This window comes from Nelumbo lutea, chromosome 4 (assembly GCF_056320005.1).
Source record: "Nelumbo lutea isolate HS-2025 chromosome 4, American lotus-T2T, whole genome shotgun sequence".
NCBI lineage: Eukaryota > Viridiplantae > Streptophyta > Magnoliopsida > Proteales > Nelumbonaceae > Nelumbo > Nelumbo lutea.
In genome coordinates this window covers 43,795,284-43,820,135 of record NC_142687.1, presented here as the reverse complement: position 1 = coordinate 43,820,135, position 24,852 = coordinate 43,795,284, and the positions used below count along the sequence as shown (strand labels likewise).

Here is a 24,852-nt window from a genome sequence, read left to right as displayed (position 1 = left end):
CAATTTAAAGAAAATTTACGTATATATTATGATGAAAGCATTCACACACACTTTCATCATCTCCTTCAAGTGAAAAACCAAATTTCCGGTGTATGTAGTACTGCAGTACTGTAGTAATTTAGTATCATGTCCTCCTTTGTCTTGTAATTATAAAGTTGTAATCTATATTCTGCGTCATGATTAATAATTGCATCTAGCCAACCCTGGTAGGCTGGTACAGTGGTAGTGTTGTAGTGTGCACTAAAACAATTAAATAAGACTCCAATGGAAATATAGCCTATAGACACCGGCAGAGTTATTAGATCATGGATCACGTGCCATGGCGGGATTGGCGGCGAGAAATGTTCTCCAAGACTCTGACTTCTCCCAATATTTTTAAAATTTATTTTCCATTATTTCAAAAATTCATTTAAATTGTGGGTTATTTCTTCTTCCTTCTCGTTTGTGAGAAAATGTTTAGTCAAATGGCCAGTACTACCCTTGCTACAATAGCTAAAGTCTTTTCTACATTTTTGGCAAACTACTCTTTTCCCCTTCCCCTCAACATCCTCTATTTTAAATATTCTCCAAATTAGGCTACTAAACTTGGGGTTTTGGGAAGAGTTGGCCATTTTTTTCAAATTCTAAAAAAATAAAATTAATTTAATTGAACTTACCCCAGAATCCCGTATTGCCGATTCAAAATCCCAACTTGATTTTAATGGTTAAAACCTTTCAACGTGACAACGTCCAAGGATCCAAGCCTCCCAAATTGCTAAATTGGAGAATCAGACAATTAGCCAATTAGACTATGAAACTATTAGAGTTCACTCAGATGGCAGAGAATGTATGAGAGACTGAAAGAGACTGAGAGAGGAAAAATTGAAGAAATTAAGAGAATAAATTAATAAGAGAATCGTTGAATTAGTGTGATGAGAATGGTGGAGGATAGGGCTCTTTATAGAAATTGAACATAATTCAATTGCCCAAAATACCAAAAAAAAATTATCTATTATTTAGTTATTGGGAGGGATATTTTGGTCATTATAAAGTTACTTATAACTTTACCCAAAATGTCCTGTCATTTTTTCAACCCTCCATAATCAAAATATAGAAATACCACCCTAATATGACTGTTTAGAGTGGGATTTATCAAAATGGCTCAAAATATTACCCCTGTGCAAGAAATAGGAAATAGACTATCTTGTTGAGAGTGGGATTTGAACCCACGCCCTTTCGGACCAGAACCTTAATCTGGCGCCTTAGACCAACTCGGCCATCTCAACTTTTGTTGCGTTCTTTTTCACAAGCAACTTCAATTTTTTTTATCCCTGTAAAATAGACTATCTTATTGAGAGTGGGATTTGAACCCACGCCCTTTCAGACAAGAACCTTAATCTGGCGCCTTAGACCAACTCGGCCATCTTAACTTTTGTTGCTTCTACAAGCAATTTCAATTTATTTTAGGTGTTACTAGAATCCCAAGGACTGATGAATTCATAAACCATCTATAGTCCTTCCAAACATAAGGTAATCCTTCTGGAAGAAATCATATGGGGCAATAAGGTGAACCAACCATCATATGCCCTAGTGCAAGCAGTTTTGCTTGGAATCCAGACCCAAGGTTCAAAGTATCAACACATATGTTTGCATATTAGGCAGTATTGATAGCTTTTTTTTTTTTTAATCTAGTTCAGAAGGATTGATTTAAGGTCTGTCCATCCTCTGAACCAATCGAAACCCCGATATACTTATGTAGGAGCATATCAAGAATCTCCTAATACAATACGTATCAAGCGATACATGCCGATATGTATCAATACTTTAAACCCTATCTGAACTTACTGCCAATAAAACATATTCCAAAACCCTTTTGTGACCGGGTTGATTTGGTGGTAAGACTTTGATGTTGAGATGAAACAAAACTTTTTAGATGAAGGTTTAAAAATTCGGGGCCATTTGGAAGGCTAGATTTAGATTGGTTTTTGAGAGAACCTTTCTCACCCACTTCAGCTCATGTAGCCCAAGCTAAATCAAATTGGCTCAAAATGTTTATCCCTCTGCAGGAGAATGGAAAAAGGTTATCTTTGTTGAGAGTGGGATTTGAACCCACGCCCTTTCGGACCAGAACCTTAATCTGGCGCCTTAGACCAACTCGGCCATCTCAACTTCTTTTGTTTGGTGTTTTACAAGAAATTTCAAATTATTTTAGATGTTACTGGAAGTGAATTCTAGGGAGCTTGACGACGAAGTAGAGATGTTTGGGCAGAAGGAAATTGAGCCAATCGAGTTAAAAAAAAACAAAAAAACAATTTATACATCTGCTGCAGCCTTTGAAGTTTGAACCAGAGAACAATAAAAGGTGGGTCGTGAGATGAAACCCTTGTCAAGCTCTCGAGAAAATGAAGGATTGGACTGGGTGCCTTCTATTACAGCATTAGTCCATCCTAGGCTCCTTTGGCTTTTAACTTTGGGTCCAACTGGTAAATCAGCTTGGCCTAGAGTTGCACAGAGCAAAATTCATTGTGAACTCTTGGAATTATGGGCTTCTGCGATTTATAAGTTGCTTACAAGTGGATGTGGCTTCATACGAGAAATAAAAGTTACACATAATAATAGAATCAACATCATAAATTAATCAGTCTAAAACATGGAAATTCTGGAACTTGAAGTTGCTTACAAAGTGGTTGAGGCTTCATACCAGAGATTCAAATTACACAGAAAACAAGAATATCAAGAGATCATGCATTAACCTGTGAACTCTGGGAACCTGAAGCAATTTTCAAGAACCCAGCCGATGACATCATCACACCGGGCAACCAAAATTGCTCAAACATAAACGATTTCATGCCATGAGAGAACATTCAGAAGACATTGGGATCCAAAATGCGGTTTAACAGAAATATTTTCAGGATCCCAAGTCCTTTTAGGAATATATAGGATCCCTGTTACAATGGAAGAACATGGAGACTCTGTGACCAACTGAATCTAAGACACTTCCAGGTTTAATCGTATTGGATCTCATTTCTAATAAGGAAAATCGCATCTTGTCTATGATCGCAGTTGAGGATTTTTGGTCTTAACCGTGAATCAATCACTAATTGAAGCGTGCCCTGAAAGGGATCAAATTTCCAAACAGGATCTTGTATTTCTTCATTTCAAAACAAGACTACCAGAACAAGAAAAATATGCTTAAACTTCTTGTATACAGATAGAGAAACATATATTAGAGAACAGCAGGGGAATCCTGTAGAGAACGCATTAAGCCCTCTCCCCTCTAATTCTTCGTGCAAGCTGAATGTCCTTGGGCATAATTGTGACTCTCTTGGCGTGAATAGCACAAAGGTTGGTGTCTTCAAACAACCCAACCAGATAAGCCTCGGCGGCTTCCTGTAAGGCAGAAACTGCGCTGCTCTGGAACCTAAGGTCAGTCTTAAAGTCCTGAGCGATCTCACGAACGAGCCTCTGGAATGGAAGCTTTCGAATCAAAAGCTCGGTACTCTTTTGGTACTTCCTGATTTCCCTCAGAGCCACCGTCCCAGGTCTGAACCTGTGGGGCTTCTTCACCCCGCCGGTCGCCGGAGCCGACTTCCTGGCGGCCTTGGTTGCTAATTGCTTCCTTGGGGCCTTCCCTCCAGTCGATTTTCTTGCTGTTTGCTTGGTTCTTGCCATTGCCAACGAAAGATACAGAGAAAAGATGAAGAAATTAGGGTTTGTATCAGGTGAATGAGTGAGAGAATGAAAATCTGAAGCGAGTGATCAAGGCGATGAGAGGAGGGAATTGTTATATAGGCGGGGAGTGAAATTTTTGAAACATTGGTGAAAGTGGCGCCAGTGCTTTCAGGCCGTTGGATTTGAACTGGCACTACTGGTCAGGATTCGTTTTCTTCGAAGCACACGGATCATGATCCGGGACTTAAGACTTCTCCCTCTTTTCGGGTTTGGGCTTTAGGCCTTTGGGAATTGGGATTGAATTCACATATGTCCTGGCGCCCCACAAAAGACCCACAGAACGCAGATGTGATATCTTTGGGACTTGCCACTTGTTCTACTGTCAGAGGATCAGAACCTACAATTTGATAGGTCCTACATGAGAGAAGGGAGATCAAATCAGCCCCCACAATGATCCACAGCACATCCTGTTGTGTATTGAGAACATCTTCGGATGATAATATCAGAAATGATATGTTATCATTAGAAAATGTTCTTAATACATGGTGGGGATGGAGTTCAAATCAACCCCACAACATCCCACAGCACACTCTCATCGTGTATTGGGAACATCTCTCAATGGGGATGTGCACAGAAATACAAAATTAGACTGGTATCAAGAATAACAAAGAAATGTACATTATATTCTTTCAGAAAATATCTTGCCACGTGGTTAGATTTTAAAATAAACCACATGGGTAGACAATTTTAATATTAAAAAATAAACTTCAATTTTTGTAGAAAACAGAAATAAAAAGTAAACCCTAGGCTGACACATGGACTAGAGAGATTGTATACATGGTTAATTCAATACTTCCGTCTTGGTAGGTTGAAAATAGAGTGTTAGGCATGCTGCTGTTAAGAGATCGGACTCACAAAGGGTGCCTCACACGCACATCCTACCATGTATTGGGAACATCTCCTGTACTTTTAAGTTATTATTCATGGGAGATGTTATCAATGCATGGTGGATGTGCATGTAAGACGTGCAAGTGTGAGGAGCAATCCCGTCTCTCCTGTTAAGTAGCCCGTACCTCACACCGACCACACAGCATGTTCCGATTGCATATGAGAGACCTTTCCCATACTTATATTTATTATTTATGGGGAGATATTCCCAATATAAGGTGGGGTGTGGCTGTGAGGTCAGTGTGAGGCGTGATCAGTGAAGAATAGATCCCAATTCCCTTAGCAGTAGATATGTCATGTCATTGGTGATTGCAGCTATCTTTAAAGAGACCGGATCTGCTCCTCACACAGGGTGCCTCACATGCACATCCTATCATGCATTGAGAACACCTCCCATACTTATAAGTTATTATTCATGGGAGATATTCCCAATGCACGGTGGATGTGCCTATAAGGCGCCCCTGTGTGAGAAGCAGATCCCGTTCCATCTTTAAACTCTTGTAATTTACCTTGATTAGCACAGATAGTTTGAAACTGAGTACGAGTGCTCTTTCCTAGCCAAATCCACAAATTTCTTAGGTTTGGACATGAATTTTGTGTGGGCTTGGCCTGGCCCCTCTTAGACTTAAAAAACCGTTGATTGGGCTTAGGCCCAATTTTTTAGGCTTGGAACATACATATTGAAAACTTGTAGGTCTAGAATCCCAGTTTGTGAAAGGAAGACCCAAGCTTATATCTCAGGTTCTTTATTAATAATTTAATTATAATGCACCCATAACAAAACTGTCCTACTATAAATAAAAGACCCTTTCTTTACCCAAAGAATAAAAAATAAAAAGAAAAAGAGACCACCTTCGCTTCCTTAAAACCCCACTTTGCCTCTATAACGTCCTACTTCAAAAATTATTAAAAATAAATAAAAAAACAACTAAATGAAATTCCAAGAAGAAAGCAATATGCAAACAAAATAAAATAAGATCAAAGAAAAAGAAGTGTTATCCAAAGGAAGCCAAATTCAAGATAATAATGCCAAGCCAATCGACTGATTATAAACGGCAGGTCAATATATGTAACTCAATGTTCAAAGAAACCAAATTAGGTAACTAAAAAATCAAGGTATGAGAACAATGACTTTATAATAGGACAAATCCACTTTTAATGAGCCAATTCTCTTTTTTAACTTATTGTAAATATTTATAAGTTAAATTTTAAAGATAAGAACTCAAGAAGCCCTTTTTTTTTTTACTAAAAATACTTATTTGGTGACTCAACCCATTGGATAGGGATTAGGGAGAGATTCTATAAGGCTATGTTTGGTTAAGGGAAGATTTTGGTTAGATAGGAAAGTAAGGAATGAGATACGACAAGAAAGAGAAAATGGGTGGAAATTTTTCATGTTCCATCATTTATAGTTGCAAAAGGGAAAATAGTGGAAACATCAATCCCAATAACATACAATTAACTAATTAAGATATTTTTTTGATAGTTAGTATTTTATTTTATTTTATTAATTAATTAGTTATTTCCATATTTTCTTGTTACTTTTAAAATTTTTAATTAATTAATATTTTCTATTAATTGTTTATTTTAATTTATTTAATTCAATTATTAACAAATCGTTAGTCTAATATTAACTCTTAAAAATACAACATAGGTGTTTTTTTTTTAATGTTAAACAAGTTTGTTCCACCATTTCAACTTTTTATGTCAAACAAGTTTGTAATTCATTTCTCAAGAATTGAAAAATGTAACCTCACCTTTTTCCCATCCCATCTCATGACATCCAAAAAAACAAACATTGGTAGGGAAGAATAATTGAGAATATTCCTTTTTTACACTTCCTGTAACACAAATTAAACACAACCTAATATAAGGAATATAATACAGTAGAGAAGGTATTTGGCACGAGATCAGATTGGTGCCCCAAAAGTGTCCCACATGTACATCGCAGCATGCACTGGGAACATCTCCCGTACTTATCATGGAAAGATGTTTCCAATACATGAGTGGATGGTGTTGTGCGATGTTCGTGGGACGCCCTCTGTGGGGCGCCAATCTGATCTCATTTGGCACTGCATGCTTGCTGAGTTCACCTTCAGTCAGGGCAAAGCCGATTCAAGCACCCTTTACTGCCTTGCATTGAGAATACCTCCATGCTTGTATGCTTAATTTTATGAAGAGATATTCCCAATACAAGGGTGAAAATGGCTGTTAAAACGGTGTGGGCACAGCTTTGCCCTAATAGAAGCCGATCTCACGCTTGCCTTGTTAAATTAGCCTCTACTTTTTATAATCTCAATAATTTTAATCAATTTGAATTTTGAAAGAAAAATGCAAATGCACAATTCTAATAATTAAAGCTAAGGTAAAAAGAAACACAATGAGTAGAGAGTTCATTTAATTATATTTAACTAAGGTTCTCTCAAACCATATTTAATCCCAAGTCTCTGCTTAACCCACCAACCTTAGTGCCAAAAGATTTCATCCCAAATCTCTGTTATACGAGCCGAAGATCACACTAATTGAGCCTTAGTTGGTGGCTAACCAAACTTTTGGACCACTATTTGGCCTTGTTCATTTTTTAAGAACCTATTTTTCTGACAAGTGCATTTATTCATGTTCTTTTTTTGTTTAATTTGTTTAGGTAAATATATCTTTTTTTTTAATTTTTTAGGTAAATATATCTTATGGGGGGCATTTTTTTTACTATTTTAATTTTATTTTTCATTTACCCTCTATTTGGGAAATTCAGTTTACCCCAAATCTATCACTTACCTAATTAAATGATGACTATCAAAATCAATTTTGCCATAGATCCCACATATTTCTTAACTAAGAATAAGAATATGGATAAGTTGGTTAATGGGAGCCACAATTGCATTGACCAACTCCCCCCTCCAAATCCCCAAAACAAATGGGGCCTTTATGTTTAACATGAACCATTGGTTGGCCAAAAGGAGTTGCAAAGGTGTTTAATGCAAGTATCAACAAATGGGTAACAAAAGGCTACAACTATTTTTCTATACAAAAAAAAGGCACAACTATTTATGGTCTTGAGCAGTGTTTTTAACCCATCGTGGACCTAGCTGGTTGAATCATTCGAACCATCATTCAGCTAAGATTTTGGATCCAGTTTGAGTAAAACATGAAGGGAGGCAAAAAATGTTGACTTAATGAAAAACCATCCAATCTAGACGGTTGACTGTTGACCAGTTTGACCTGGTGGCTAAGTCATGGGTTGCACACTAAGTGTGTATGCAAAGTTTGGGAGGCCATAACTTTGCACTCCGATGCCTGATTGAGGTGATTGTTTTTTTTTTTATTATTTTGAGTAACTTCTCGAGATCTATATGTCCCAAGGGGTCGTCGATGCCTTGCCTTGCTACTTTTTTCCAAAACACCATCTTTTTAGTATCAAATTACAATTTTTAATATTTTTTACAAAAAAAAAATAAGAGAATTAAAAAACTTAATTAAATATAAAATAATACATATATTACATATAGAACATAATTATATATTATTTGTTGATAAAATACATGTTTATACATACCTACACACGCAAATACATGTTCATGTATTGCTAATGTGGTACAGTCTGACCCATTTGACCCAAATGGTTGAACTGGTAACTTGTGACCCATAGACAAAAATGATTTGGCCTCAGGTTGGTTTTTAAAACACTGGTCTTGAGAAGGATGGACTGAATATAACAAACCTTCCATAGACAAAAATGATTTGTGTGTGTACGTGTGTGTTTGCATTTGTATTTTTTCCCCTTTTTACGTGAAATAGCTATTCTCAAACTTAAACACGAAATTTCACGCTTGTTAGCCCAATATTTTACCCATTTGTTGGTGGCTTCCAACGGCATAAAACATAACATTATAATTGGTATTGATGAACAAAAAAAATGCGTTTATTCTTGGAAGACTTAAGTGGCAAAAACATGATTAGGAGAGAAAGCAGTAATGTTTGCTTGGTGTCATTTGCCTATTGCTTCATCTCTTAGAGTTAAAGAAAATACCAGTTGAACTGCTTCCCTTGTTGTTGAGACTGAAACCCACTAAAATTCAGCATGTGAGAATGAATCCATGACCGATTCATTTGGGGAGCTGAGAGCTGAGATCTGAAGGGGATCCATAGTATGCCAATTCACGGGGGAACTCAAAAGGGCAAAAAAAAGGCCCAATTTCGGTCTCAGAGGCAAACCCCTTGTTGTTTATTGTGGCTTGTTTTCTTTGTTCTTGCTTTCCATGTGTACATTTGTCATCCATCTTTGATGAGAAACTAAGAAGAAAGCCAAAACTCTTCATCGTCCATGTCCTCTGCTATTTTAGAAGCCCAAAAAATGGAGCAGATAGAATTTGAAAATCATGAAAAATTTGGAATGGGTTTTGAAGTTATGGGTGATGGTGGTTGCTACATTGTCCAAGTTGGTCCCCCTTTTCTTTTCCAATCCTTCTTTTTCTTCCCCCCTTTTGCTGGTCTTGAACAAGATTATTCTTGTTTTGTTCATAGAAAAATCAATGGGAATGGTAGCATGGTAAATTTACAAAAGCCGTTAATATTCTAACAATAGATTTCTAATGGGGGGCTCTCTAGGGCTATATTTGGTTTGAAATAAAAGGTAAGGAAAGGAAGGGAAACATAGGGAAATCTTGTAAGGGTTTCCCTACATTTCCCTTTCATTCCCTACTTTTTCCATCAAATTAAACACAGACTGAGGTTTTAAAGAGTGAAGATGAATTTAAAAGAAATGGGAAAATTAAAGGTAAATTTCTTAAATTATTCTTGTGCTTTAGCTAATTGACTAAATTTACCCTTACTGTATATATTGTCTTAAAGTACCCTTAAATTTTTCGATGATTATCTAAAACCTCCCTCACAATTATCTGACAATCAATTAATCCCATCGACCAACGGTTTTTTGCTTTAATTTTTTAAATGTTTGTAAAAGTGAGCCCTCTCAGTCCTAGGAGCGACAAGTGTAAATATCTCATCAAATAATCGCAAGTTTTTCATTTTTTAAAATATAAATATATTTATTTATTTAGAAATTGCTCAGTTGTTATCATTAATTTTTCTCGTCAATATTACATTTGTCAGTTCTTTTCATTAATTTGGCCAAAACGTAAAAAAGAACCAGTACAAATACAATGGGATCTTCAATCGGATCCTATGCATCTGATTTAAATTTGTGATTGATGTTTAAGAGAGAGAGACAGAAGAATATCTATTATTTCAAAATTTATATCGCATCAATTATAAATGTTGGCAACAAATAAAGAAAAACTCATAGGATGTATTATAGATTTTGCCGAATTACAATTTTTGAAAAATTTTTAGATATTTCAATTAGATAAACTGAGCAAATTAATTTAATATAATTTAATTAGTTATCTTCATTTATTTATGTTAACTTAATAATTTGAATATGATAAAATTAAATAATTTATTAACTCAGTTAATCTAATTAAATATTTAAATTACATTAATTACTTAAAAAAAAAATTACAATCACAACTGATAACTTTAAAGTAATTAATAAATTCTTTAAAAAATACATTAAGTGAAATTAAGTAGCTTAATGTGCTTTTAAATGATAATGTTCCTTAGCTCAAAATAGGCTATAATAGAGATATTGGAATTATTATTATTATTATTGGATTATCTATTTTTAATTAATTTGTTTGTAAGATAATATATCTAGAGATGTAAAACTGGTCGTATTGGGCATGACACAATGGTATGCCATGCTGTCGATGATCCGCATGCCGGCACAACCCAACACGACCCATATATATATATATATATATTATATAATATATTAATATATATCATTTTATTTTCAATTTTATTATATTATTTCATTTTATCATTATATATATAAACAATTGTATACATCAATGTATTGTAGATTTTGCCAAATTATAATTTTCAAAACTTCTTTAGATATTTCAATTAGATAAACTAAACAAATTAATCTAATATAATTTAACTAGTTATCTTAATTTATTTATGTTAACTTAATTAATTGAACATGATAAATTAAATAATTTATTAACTCAGTTAATCTAATTACATATTTGAATTACATTAATTACTTAAAAATTAAAAAATAATTTTACAATTACAACTAATAGCTTTAAAGTAATTAATAAATTCTTTTAAAAAAATACATTAAGTGAAATTAAGTAGCTTAATGTGCTTTTAAAGGATAACTAGTGGTGGACCCTGTGTTGCAGGGACTATGAGAAGATAAAGTAATTTTCAAATAAATAATTTTATGGGTGGACTACTTAAATGTGAGTTTGGCTTCGGTCCGTACAAAGCCCGTTCGAACAACATTTATAGCCTTGCATTGAGAATATTTTTGTACTTATGTGCTTTATTTCATTGGGAGATATTCCTAGTGTTAGGTTGGAAGAGGTGCTCGAACAATGTATGGGCTTGCAATGACTGAAGTCGAACTCCTTAAATGTACCCTTAACTTTCAAACTCTACTTATATATACCTTGTTGATCAGCCCCATTAATACCTCGCTTGCCAATATTACCCTTACAACTAAAAACCAAAACCAAGATGGGCTTTTGGTAACAATATTCTAAAACATGTTTGTACTTTTATCTTATTTGTGTTTTCCTGAGCGCTGCATTCATATTTTTGGCCAATTCTATTGCTAAAAAACATTGAATTAAGGGACTTATAGAAGACTTTTTTGTTGGGGTCATAGCAAAACTTGGAGACAACAAAAGCATCTAATGATCGACTAGAATGGATGATTGAATTGCCAATTTTTCACAACAATAAAATATCGAAGGTCAAGACATCAAGCAAAACCATATAAAGGAAGAGAAAATGAAGAGATTGAAGGTTTTGAGGAAGAGGGTAAGTGTGAGTTACGAGATTTCTTCTTGATTTCATTGATGAGGAATTCACCCATCATAGAGTGAGAGAAACACTCGCATAGAGGCGAAAGGAAAACTCACACATCACTGAGTGAGAGAGAAATTGGAATATTAATAAACCTGTATAGCAGTAATTTTAATAATTTGTGCATTCATTGTTATTTAAGCATTTACTAATAACTAGTAATTAAGCACGTGTTGCACGTGAGATATTTCTCTTCATATTAATTACTTGAATTGTACAAATAAAATTTGAAAATTAACAAAAGTAATAATATGATTAGAAATAAATTTAAATGCTTGTAGTAATGTGTGCATGCATTGCATGTGGAAATCTTAAATTACAATAACAATTACTATTATTATTATTATTAAATTTTCTATTCCATTTGTCATAAATAAAAATAATTTTTATTTTAACAATTATTTTATTTAATATGACAAATATATAACATTAGAAATATTTAACCTACCACCTAAAAAGAAAAATAGTTTGATTTCTTGGTCAACACTAAATTTTGTATTACATTTCCATCATTGATAAAATTATTTCTTATGTATAATACATATTTTTTTCAATATAATGAATGTATAACATTAGAAATGTACCCAATATTTTTATCTTTTATAAATATATAGCAACAAAAAAGTGCCCCAATTTTTTTTTCTAATTTTTTCTTTATTTTTGTGATTCTTTGTATTTTTTATTTCTAAATATTTTCTTATTTGATTATGACATCATTTCATTTCTGGGATGATTTTAGATTTGACATTCCATTTTCATCAATAATAAAATTACTTATTAAATATAATAATTATTTTTGTTTAGTATAATGAATATATAATATTAGAGATATACCCAATTCTTTTTTTTATATTGTGATATTTTATTTATTTTTAATTATTATTTAATTATAGCATTATTAGTTAACTCATTGACTCAAATGGTTAAATTGCTTATCCACCACCAAGAGGGAAGAAAATGGTTTTGTTTTCAAATAACTTTTCAAAATATTTATTTTTATGCTATTAAAGTTAATATTATGGATTTAATTAGTAGAATTTAATGATGAGATTTTAAATATATGATTTGATGAGAGAATATACCTTAAATATTAGATTTAATGAGAGATAATATGAAAAATAGTTTTATTTCCAATTGGTTTTAAATTTTATATTCTATTTCCATCATCAATTAAAGCATTTCTTATTTATCATACTTATTATTGTTTAATATGTTGAATATATTTTGATAAAAGTGTCCCCATTTTTTTATATATTTTTTTTTGCATTTCATCTATTTTTGAATTTTATTATTTATTTGTGGAAACATGGATTGACCCATTTGACTCAAAATGGTTTAATTTCTTACCACCACCCAACACTATATTTTTAGGTATATTTTAAAAGTATAAGTTTTTATGTTATTGAAATTACTAATTTATAAAGTACGGATTTAATTAATAGAATTTAATGACGAGAATAAACAAAAATGCCTTAAATATATGATTCAATGAAGGTAAATGCAAGTCAATAACTTAAATGTTGGATTTAATGAGATATAATTCAATACATTGAATATCTTAATATTACCTTTTTCAACTCATTTAATATCAATAACTGATTACCCTAATTTCCCTCTTGTTTTATAAATAAATTTAAATATGGAGGGGTAAGCTTTATCTTGAGAAAATTCCAGAAATATTTTTATGGTTATTCATGCCTTTTAAAGTAGTATAGATAATAAGTGTTCTAAAAACTGATCCAAAGGCTGAACCATTTTTGCCTTCAGTTTGAGGATCAACAGTTCAACTGTCTGGATCAAACTGGTTAACCACAATACATTAGCAACATGTATAATCAATTGCTCTATCGATTATAGGGTTCTTTTTCCCTCAATTTCTCTTAACAATGCCCGTGTATCACACGTTCCCACAATAAAAAAACTTTATACTTACAATACCGAAGGAACTAAGAAGGCTTGAGGACTAATGGGTTAGTAAATTGGAATTCTCGCAATGACTTCTTTGGAAGGTAAACTTAGAGGCCGAGGATGACTTCAATCACTTGTGGGCTTGGGCCAATCCATGCATTCTTCTTCAATCAGTCACAAATTGTAGTAATAGTATGTTAAGAGCAATGGTTTGACGCTTTTGAGGTTTCTTTTGGGTTCATAGATTTAGGGACCCAATTCTCACTTACGATTGGTTGGGCATTTCATTAATTTTAGGGCGTTAAGATTCATCGCTATTAGGTGCTTTAGGAATGGATTTGAATCCAGGTTATCATCAAAAGACTTATTAATTATGGACAGAATATTGCAGCTTCAATAAAAAAGGCATGGATCATTAGATCATATATATAAAAATGTAAATTAAATACACCTGGCAAATATTTTGGACGGAAAAAAATTATGATTGCCCCATCAAATGAGTCTAGATCTACTGATCACATCACAGCTACACATTGGGAATCATGTGTGATTGAGTGAGTTGAATTTGGTAGTGTAAAATTACTGTACATTTTATTTTCTCAAGTGGAATGTAAAAACATGCATAGAATAAATGGATAGAAGATTGAAAATGAGAAATTCCATTACCTTTTTGTCTGCACTCTTCATAGAATAATAGAAGAATAGAACCATGACTTTACTGGATCTTCGTGTCGTCCATTATAATATTGGGGATGTGGGATATCTTGTTTCACTCCTCTCCTATCTCCTTTTGGCAACTTTTCTTCAAAGCTGGACAGTGCCAGATGCTCAATTCTTGTATCATGGTGAGATGTTGTAGTTCTTCAGGTTCAGGCAGAGAAGCTATGAATTTCCACGATCTGACTTTTAATGTTCGGAGCACTGCCAGATTTTTCAATCCTCTGGGAAGTGACCCAGCACGCGATCCACCAGAACCAGAAAGAGTCAACAACTTGATGCTGTTAATTGGTTGTAATGATTCTAAAATATGGATGTCCCCTGTTTTCTCCTCTATCTCCAACTCCTCAAGGTCTTCTGGAAGGCATGATGAAGATGAGGATGCTAGTTGTGGACAGTTTTCTATAACTAATGCCCTTAGTGGTGCTGCAGCTGACATGTGAACCAATGCTTTCAACGAAGAGCAATATCGAAATTTCAAGGTACGAAGACATGGCATAAAGGTAATGGCGGTAGTAGTAGTAGTAGTCGTCTCTCCACCTTCCTCTTGTATTCTAAGGCTCCATTCCTCTAAGCTTGGCATATCTGAGATTGAGATATAATCCAACTTGGGGAACAATAACATTTTATTCTTCTCTTCATCATTTCCTTCACTCGCATAAGTGGCAGTTCGACCTGTATTATTAGTATTGATCAATCCAAAGAATTCCAGATTCATGCACTTAACCTCATTCCATTTCCGCAATGCAATCTCTTTAAGGGATGGCAGTTTTCCCAGAGAAGGTGGCAATTTCTTACAATTTTTAAAATTAAAAAGCTGTAGACAGACAAGATTAGGCAACGCAAGTGATTCATCCAGTTTGGTAACTTACTACCAATGTATCCATATATTCCCAATGTCTCCAAGCACTGAGGTGGTTCCAGAGCTTCGAGTACACCCTCCATTCTCTCCACTGTGTCATCATCTTTATAACTATCTTCATTGAAGGATAGCCATAAATGACAGAAATGTTGCTTCTTCTTCAAATCGGCCATGCTAGCCTCATTCTTGTTTGATACTTTGCCCAGCTCTTTTATTTCTAAGTTCCCTTTGAGGTTGTTGAGGTCATTCAATTCTTCAATTTTACATCCACCATCAGAGCCCTCATCACTTACAACAAACTTGGATAATGTATGCAATGAGCACAATCTCCCAATACCTTGTGGTAAGTGTTTTAGATTAGTAGTATCTTCAATTCCAAGATATCTCATTTGTGTCAATTTTCCAATCCCTTTGGGCAATTTCTTCAATTGTTGACAGTGATCAAGATTTAGACTCTGCAAATTGTATACATCACAAATGGTTTCTGGCAATTCTTTTAATTCTAGCTGATTAGACAAATCTAGGAATCTTAGATGCATCAACATTCCCACCTCCCATGGTATTTCCTTAATGTCCCCTATTTCCAGTCTTAGTGCCCTTAGGCAAGTCAAATGATGGAATAAATCGGGTAATGATATTTCAACACGAAAAGGGGACAAAGATAGTGTTCGTAGTTTCTCTGCTTTGCAAATCACTAGAGGATGAGCAGGCTTTGTAGACTCGGGATATGATGCCAATTTTAAGCTTAGATGACGAGCTTTGTTAAAGTTGAACAAGTCTTGTGCATTAATGTTATCATTGATCTCCATTTCTATTGCATAGCATTCATCTTTTGTGAGAAACTGTGCAAAAGCATGCACAATATCATGCATCTTGCACTGTTCTATGTTGCCATTTTCATCTCTCACAAAATCCTGAAAAAATGCACGATTGGCCAGCTCATCAAAATAGTCTTCACCTAACAACTCTGGTGTTCTTCCCATATGATGATGACTGGTATTAGTACTCTTGAGGAATCCTTGTGCCATCCACAACTTGATGAGGGTATCCTTTTCCATCACATAATCTTTAGGAAACACAGCACAAAATGCAAAGCATCGTTTTAAGTGGGGAGGCAAGTCGTAATAGCTCAGTAATACAGCTCCATTAAAATCATCTTGTTTAGCTTCTAGTAATTCCCATGTATTACTTTCTAACACATGTTTCCACTCGTGTTCAAATGGCTTTTTGTTGCGGAAAAGACCACCTAAAGTCTTTGCAGAAAGAGGTAAGCCTTGACATTTCTTTGCAATTTTCTTGCCTACCTCTTCCAGTTTTGCACATTCTTCTTCTGTCCTCCCATCAAAAGCTATACGACTCAACAACATCCAGCAGTTTTCGTCTGATAGCATACCAAGACGATGACTGTATGTTGTGCCCCTCATCTCTGCAACATTCTGCTTTCGTGTGGTGACCACAATTCTACTTCCTAGTGAACCTTGATTCAGGGAAATTTTCAAGTCCTCCCATTCTGATTCTTTGTCAGACCACACGTCATCCAGAACAAGTAGATAAAGCTTTCCCTGTAAGGAGTTTGTGAGTTTCTGGTGCAACACTTGCCATTCAGTATCACCTCTGAAATTGATATTTCCTTCTACAGCTTCAACTATTGTTTTGGCAATCTTGGCCTTATCGAAAGGCTCAGAGACACATACCCAAATTCTCACTTGGAAATGAGTTGTGATTTTATGATCGTTGTAGATTAGCTTTGCAAGGGTTGTCTTGCCTGAGCCCCCCATACCATAAATAGAGATGACGGGGACTGGATGAAGGCCTATTTCATGTTGTCGACTGCTCTGATTACTCACCAACTTACTTATTATCTCTTCCTTCTCTACATCACGACCAACTATTTCTGATACATCTACTTGAGAACTTGTTGATCTAGCTCGCCCTACAATCTCGTTTATTCTCCTCCTATTACTAGTAGCAGTTTAAGTAAGCTGGTAATTAACTCTGTCAGTTGCAATTGTAGCAAGTCTTTTCCTGATCTTCTTCATCTTAATACCCATGTTATGGCGCAAATGTATGGGATTGAAACAAAAGAAAGGAGGGAACAGGTAAGTGTTGCTTACCTTCTTCATCAAGCTAATGCAAGAAGCATTATCATATCTCTTATTCAATCGTGATATCTGATGTTTGGTATTCCACTCGTCCAGCAGGTCATCAATGTCATAAGTTGCATCTTTGATATTTACTAACCATTCTTTCACAGCTTGGTTGCTGACTTGCTTTTCCTCTGCATCCTCAATCACAGCCTGAATTGTCCGAAATGTGTTAGACAGTCTATTTACTTCATCTCCAACACTTGAAATCAGTCTGCACTCTTCTCGGAGCTGTTCAAGGCCCATGAAGGCCAATTGATCCAAGGCAGTAGAGACCAGGAATTCAGCCATGCTTTCTGATCGATCAAGATGTGAACAAGGAAGAACGTTAAGGGAGAAGTTTAACAGAGCAGAAGGTCCGAACTTGTGAATGGAAGAAAATTAGACCTTGGTGAGTCGGCACAACAAATGGGAGTGTAAAAGGGACGTCAACACGGACGGACGCTGAGAATTCAACACGCCGTCGTGTTCCGCGTGGGACATCCATAATAACTCCAAAACCATAAGTCTAAAATTCATTTTTGATAGATAAAGTCTTTTAAAAAGAGTAAAAAAGAATTGTTTAATGATAGAGTCTTTGGAATTTGGAACGGAGTTCAGGTAAGCATGTGATACTGGTTTCCAATACGGGACCGGATCTGTTCCTCACACGGTGGATGTGCCTGTGAAGCGCCCATGTGTGAGGAGCATATCCCGATCCAGTTGATACTTGGTTGTTGGGTCGGATTCAGATGGGTCTGATTCGTTTACTAAAGACCCTAATCCAATCCGAAATCTGATATCAGACTTGGATCGCATTCAGTTTTAATCAAAATCTTGTTTGAAATGAAAAACAAAATGTTTTAAAAAATTATATATATAATTATGTTACATATACTACTAAATAATAATAATTATAATTAATAATAATAATAATTTATTCAATTATTTAGATACATGTAATATTTAGGGAAATTTTCTAATAGGTACCTTGTAATTTAGGTTGAGTGCCAATTTAGTACCCAAACTTTAAAATGCAACAATCTAGTATTCGAATTTTCGTTTTGCAACAATCTAGTATTAGGTGTTAACTCACTGTTAAATGTTATAGGAAAAGACACAAATGCCCCTTAAATTTCATCTACTTTTTTATTGTTCACCGCCACTATTGATCATTTCCTTAGTTGAACACCGCCATTGTTTCCCACCATTATCTGAAGACAAAAAATCAAAACAGAGCTAATAGAATTGTCTTTTGCTGCATTGTCGAGTTCAAGTTAGGACATAACCCAAATGCTTCATTAAAAACCAGAACAAAAGACAAACACACCAGAAACACAGATGAATTCATCAAAGACACATAAGAAAAAACCAAAGAAAAACTGAGCTAAGAAACAGAACTAAACACCATAACTAACCATAGAGCTGGCTACCATGGTTTGGACTTGTGCCCTAACAATCAACATTACATATAAACAACAATCATTTGCCACGGATACAGTGTTAGTGATAGAGGCCCATCTCATTATGGAGACCCATCTCACCATATGGGCCACAGTTCATAGGAAGCAAGAATTCAAGAGTCCAAGATCATTCAAGAATTCAAGATCACTCAAGAATTCAAGAATCTAAGATAATATAAGAAACCAAGAGTTCAAGATAATCCAAGATTCATACCAAAATTAGGATAACCCATGCATGGATAAGATCTAGGAAGATCGGACGGTGGAGATCAAGTCAAAGAAGATTTCGATCCAAGCAAGGCAACATCAAGAAGAGTTCAATACTAGCTACAAAATGTTTAGATCAACTACAAATTTTCTTTCCAAGTTATTCTACAATTTCCAGATGTATTATAAATATTGTTATTTCAAAGCTAATAAACACAATTCAGTTTTTGCCAACTTTTCTCTCTCCTTTAAGAGATTCACGTATAGCTTCGCTACGAAGCAGGTGTTCGCACAGTGCTTGCATAGCCAGCCCGGTTTAGTGCTTCCACGCTGCATCAGTTAGACGAATGTCATAGGAAACCAAGATCAGTAATGCCAAAGCGATGAGATTCAACATGGCCGCTATGCCACTATGAAACTCCTCCTCCTCTATAAGAATGAGACCGTGAAACTCATATGCCTGTACCTTTGCAAAGCTACAGAGAGAGAGAAGAGCCCCAAGATAAGATAAGAGAAATAGAGAGAGAGAGACCTGATCACAGTGGTGAAGTCTACTTCTTTTCTAGTTATGGAGGAGGAATTCGCTCTGAAGAAACATCAGATGACCTTATCACATTCAGCTACCTTCATTTGTTTTGACCACAGGTAGGACTGGGAACATTATTAGAGTTGAAGCGGGAAGTAGAACATTTGGATCAGTAGGTACATCTCGTTGTTATTTAGAAACACCAGAAGAAGTTGAGGGTGTAGACAGGAATGGAGATGAAACTGAGGAGAAAACAACAAAGACCACCAGCCCACCGCCTAACACCGAGTATAGGGTTGTCGTCCTCATGCTCGGAGACAATGAGCCAACATTCATCACAAATCCTGTTTCTTCAGCCAACATCAGTAGCAGTTATGAACAGTTTTAATAGTTACTTCTGCTCCATCGCTGGGAATCTATGAGCCAAAGAAAGAGATCTAGAGCTTTTAATTAATTCGAGATCTATTAATTAATTCGAGATCTAGAGCTTTTAATTAATTCGAGGGCATTTTAATTACCTAAAGAAAAATAACCCAGTTTATCTATATTTTTTAAGGATAATTTTGATATTTTTAAAATTCTTAAATGAGGTCAAGTGATATACATAACTACAGTAGATGCTAGATTGGTGCAAAATGAAACTTCAGATATTAAATTATTGTCACATTTTAAAGTTAGAACACTAAATTGACATTCAGCATAAAATATAGAATACCGATCTAGAATTTTCCTAACATTTATTCAAAATATGTCTAAAATGATCATCTCGGCAAGGTTTCATTCAAAACCCTACCGAAATGCCATTTTACATTTGCTTGCCCTTTTTTCTTATCATTAAAGGGCAAAGTCTGAAACATGGGAATGGGAAAACAAAGAAAGAAAGACCGACTGCCAACCTCTGACAGTGAACAACGAACTATGATTCTGTGAACAGAGAAAGAGCAACACCAAATAGAGAAAGAAAGGTCAATGCCGTCCATTTGTTCGTTTGTCAGCAATTTTTCATAGTCACGGGCCTAACCGTTGTTTTCTCCTTATAGAGACAGAGGTATATGTCCTCATTCTCTCTCCTCTCTTGCCTATAGTTTCATAGGATACCAATAGTGCCCTTTTCCCCTTCGGTTTCTTTTGAGAAAAAGACGGACCCCTCCCCATTAGCTAGTTGAGCTAGTATATCATTACTGTTTAAAATTTGACTAATGCTCCGCTCCTCTTATTATTTTTGACAATTGACTAAATCTACCTTTACCTTTAACCTCCGTTAATATTCCGTTAAAACCCATGAACACGTGACGTCACATGTTTAATTTTTTTAAACCCAATTCTACCCTTATTCTCTTCCTCCAGACCGGGCACACCCTTCCTCCTCCTCCTTCCCGGTCTCTATCAAAACCAGATCATCTTCCTCCCATAGTCATTAATCCTGACTTCCGAAGCTTATTATCCCTCTCCCATGTCTGCCAGAGCACCGACTGGGCACCACCTAAGCAACAATGAAAGCTTCAGTACAGACGAGACAAGAGGAAGAGGGGGAGTTGATCACACAAAAAAAAGAAAGATTCTGTACAGACGAGACGAGATGGAGAGGGGGAGTGCTCTTAGTAGGGGATTTAGTTTATGGGGTTTAGGGTTTTTTATCACGATTGCAAGGATTTGATTCAGTTGTCTTCGAGCAAGAGAACAGAGAAGCTTTGCAAGCATGCTAATTTTTTTGCAGCTTAAAATGTAAAGCTGAAGAAAAAGTGGAACCCATTAGATGATGGATCTCCATCTCTAAAATCAGAAACCAAGAAATGACAAAAGCCAACGCACATTTATGAAAAGGCCATTAAGCTCCGCCGTTGCTTTGCTGTGTGTTTTGGTCGGGCCAAGTGACGAAGAGCAGTGGAGGATCTGTCGGCTTTCGAAGAGCTTCAGTAAGACGAACAGGGGAGATCCGCCGCTTGGTCTGGCCAAAACACACAGGAAAAAAAGAGAAGGGCAGATCCGCCACTGTTCTCCACCGGTGGTTGCCGCTGTGCAGAGTAGTGGCGGATCTGTCGGCTTTCGGAGAGCTTCAGCAAGATAAACAGGGGAGATCTGCTGCTGCTCAATCTTCCGCTTGGTTTGGCCATAACGCATAGGAAGAAAAAGAAAAGGGCAGATCCTCTGATGTTCTCCGCCGATGGTTGCTGCTATGAAGAGCAGTGGTGGATCTGCTGGCTTTCAGAGAGCTTCAGCAAGACAAACAGGGGAGATCCGCCGTTGCTCGATCTGCCGCTTGGTCTGGCCAAAACGCACAGGAAAGAAAAGGGCAGCTTCGCCGGTGGTTGCTACTATTGCTGGAGAAGGGCAGATCTGCCGCTGTTCTTCGCCGGTGGTTGCCACTGTTGCCGGAGATGTTAGGATTAGATCTTCTGTTAAAGACAAGGTCCTGTTTCTGTCGTTTCCAGCACAACGATCACAGGGGTTCACATCACTGAGTTGTCTTTAATTTCACTGGAAGAAGAACAAGAGGTGGGAATGAAATGGTAGAAAGCGGTGCTGCTGATGGTACAGGGAAGCCATTAAATGGCGCCCATAGGGAAGTCATGAAATGTTGGAAAGCTGTCCTCCACTCGCAGCAACCGCTGTGGATAGAAGGCGCTCCTCCCTCTTCTCTTTCGACAGATGGGGTGTGTCCAAGAGTAGTTAATTAAAATCAGGGACAAAAATGTAATTTAATATAGGGGTAAAATGGGTATTTATACCAAGCTTGGAGTAATTCCAATAGGTGACAAAATAAAAAAAAGTAGACTAAGATGGTTTGGTCGAATCCAAATTTGTTGACAACAACACATTGTTCACCATGTTCATCCTGCTAACATTAGGAATATTAGTGATATAAAGTAAAAGAGATATTCCCAATGTGTGGTTAGGCGAATATGGTAAGCAAGTGATGTGGTTAGCATATCTGAACTTGGTTTGGTCGTGTGAATAGAAAACCACCAGAAGCTCTAGTTAGAAGAAGTGATTTGCTACAAATAAATAGAGTTAGAAGAGCTAGGGGTAGACTAAAAAGGACATAGACAAAAATAGTAAGAAATGATTTAAGCACTAATAACAATGGATATGATTTTAACAGATTGATAAAATAGGATTCATGTAGTTGACCCCGTCTAATTGGGATAAGGCATAGATAATGATGATGATGATTCTATAAAACTTACACATAGTAACATAGTAACATGTCCCATACCAAGATGAAAATCCTAGGAAAATATTTACAAATTATATTTTTTCAAATAAATTATTTACCTAAATAATATTAGCTTGCAAAACTATTCCAAACAACATTAAAACGATAGGGATCAATTTCAAGCTTCTCATTAAAGAGGACATCTACTAGGATATTCTCTTTGTTTGAGAAAGTAATAGATCCCTTCACATTGGCGACTCACTTGATTAATTCATTACTGCTGCATCATACCTAGGTATTGGCCTAAAAAGGGTCTTACTACTAGTTGGCATATTAAGGGCACACAATTCTAGGATCTAGTAAAATTCCAATATTAGGTCTAGGGATTACATGCAACAATACAGTTCCCTACTAATCATAAAGTCCAAGGGTTATCTAGAAATGGTTCATTTCAGTGTTTCTATAACGCCTCTATGCCTTCCTAGGGCTAGGGTCTAACCCTAACAGTTCACTGACTAAGAACATGTTTGGTTTGTATATTGAAGAAGATACCTCAGGTCTATATAGAACAAGGGTTATACACAAAAACATATCTAAGTAACTAAACTATGAAATACTATTTATTCATGATAAAATAGAGTATACAATAGATATTAGATACTAAGGGCATACATTGTTAAACAAAGACCATTGTTGATAGCTGGATTTAATGTCCAACTTACAAACTAGAACTTAACAAAGTATAATCATTTACAATTAGACCTTAACTTAGGGGTACACGAAACTGCCGTAGCAAAGGTAAAGTAGATCACTCCCCAATATGAGACAAATGTAAACAAGACATGGCCAAACAATGAGTCGAAACAGTTAAATTTCTATAAACAAATGTAAATGAATCTTGCATACATGTTTGGTTCCGTGGCAGTTTCTTAAGGGGGCGTTTATCAAATAAATGTTTATTTAAATGTTTTTTCCCTTTTATTGTGAGACATTTTAAGGGAATTTCAAAAAAACACCCCATAAAGTTACTTTCTATATCACCATTAATAAACGTTTCTTGAGCTTTGTCTGTTTAGTGGGCATTTCAAGAAACATTTCTTGATACTTGAGTACCATTAAATCGATGTATCAGTCCAAATTACTTATGCTTGCCAATAATATCTGAATTTGAGATCCAATGGTAGATATTCTATGAAAATCAAATCTAATGGTCAAAATCACTCATATATGTCCTGAAAGTGTAAAATTGATATCCAATAGTATGCAAATTACTTACAATTGAACATTGACCTTGGGTTGGTTTATTTACAATTGAATTAAAGTATCAATAATTCCATTGCTTGGTTCCTTTATTCAAGTTCCAACATTAGTAATCCTTTTGGAGGAAATTTAAACAGTCAAAGGAAAGCCCATTTAGCTTGATACAAATATGTACTTTGTAAATACATACAAATTGAATCAGAAAACAAGACTTTTTTTTTGCAATAAATAGAAATAGAATAGTTTATATTTTACTATTTTTAGTATTCCAAGAATAAAATTTTATGTAGACAAACACCATAAGTTTTCTAGAAGTTTGTTATGTAACCTCAAAATAATTTCTCTCTCAACTTCCCTCACAATTTCAAAATCAATCAAAAAAGAATGAATTAAAATTTTAATTCTACTAATTAAATTTTAGATTCTACTTCACTACAAAATGAACCTAAATAATTGAATTTGAAAGTTGAGAAATTGGCCCTCCAAACTCAATAATCCAATTTTAGATTCTACTAATTAAATTTTTGTACACGCACCATTATGATGGAATATTTTTTAGCTCAACCTATATCATCCCAAGAATTAAAAATTTCAATCCAACGGTTTTTTATCTTTAGGATTAGGATGATATGGTGAAAACTGGACTTGTCCTCCCAAAAAAGAACACGTTCACGAGCCATCCACTTAAAAGTAAACAAGCATACCCCACCAATCATGGGCATTGTCCCATCTGACAAATGACACCAATCCGACTGTTGAAACCTGAAAGAATTGCAACCTAGAAAGTTGCTCCCTTGGCGAATGTACCTTGCGGCAATGGCGTGGCAGAATAGGAGAGGTCGACGGCTGGTGAATGTATCACTGAGCCGATGGAGGAAGTATCACAAGTGATTGAACGGTTAGGGTTTCTGGACTGGATTTGGTTTTATTGTGATTTTTGATGGTTTGCAATGCATTAGATGGCCACCACATCAGCTTCCACGTTGATGCCACATAGGATCTGCGTTTCAAGAAATGCCAGGCCATTGGAGGAAGTAAGAATTTGTTGCTTCCCGTATCGGCTCTAGACACAAAATTCGAGGCAATTATGTTTC

At 35.4% G+C, this 24,852-nt stretch overlaps 1 protein-coding gene, 3 non-coding genes and 1 pseudogene across 5 annotated transcripts; all 5 read right to left on the bottom strand.

Annotated features, from left to right (window-relative positions):
- Positions 1-1,184: 1,184 nt before the first annotated feature.
- TRNAL-AAG (transfer RNA leucine (anticodon AAG)) lies at positions 1,185-1,265 on the bottom strand. The gene has a single exon. It is a non-coding gene; the product is annotated as a tRNA-Leu (tRNA).
- A 63-nt stretch (positions 1,266-1,328) lies between these two features.
- TRNAL-AAG (transfer RNA leucine (anticodon AAG)) lies at positions 1,329-1,409 on the bottom strand. Its single transcript has one exon. It is a non-coding gene; the product is annotated as a tRNA-Leu (tRNA).
- A 658-nt stretch (positions 1,410-2,067) lies between these two features.
- Positions 2,068-2,148, bottom strand: TRNAL-AAG (transfer RNA leucine (anticodon AAG)). Its single transcript has one exon. It is a non-coding gene; the product is annotated as a tRNA-Leu (tRNA).
- A 959-nt stretch (positions 2,149-3,107) lies between these two features.
- Positions 3,108-3,736, bottom strand: LOC148855481 (histone H3.2). The gene has a single exon (XM_088983120.1). It carries the CDS (start codon positions 3,649-3,651, stop codon positions 3,241-3,243), a length of 411 nt encoding a protein of 136 aa, XP_088839246.1. The 5' UTR covers positions 3,652-3,736; the 3' UTR covers positions 3,108-3,240.
- Positions 3,737-13,912: 10,176 nt separating this feature from the next.
- On the bottom strand, positions 13,913-22,130 carry LOC148855480 (putative disease resistance protein RGA1; annotated as a pseudogene). The gene is made up of 2 exons (XR_016113224.1): positions 18,242-22,130; positions 13,913-17,462 (listed from the first exon to the last, which is right to left on the bottom strand). The product of XR_016113224.1 is annotated as a putative disease resistance protein RGA1 (transcript).
- Between the last annotated feature and the right edge of the window lie 2,722 nt (positions 22,131-24,852).

Coding starts and splice junctions, on each gene's coding strand:
- LOC148855481 (XM_088983120.1), bottom strand. CDS start 3,651: ATGGCAAGAACCAAGCAAACAGCAAGAAAATCGACTGGAGGGAAGGCC.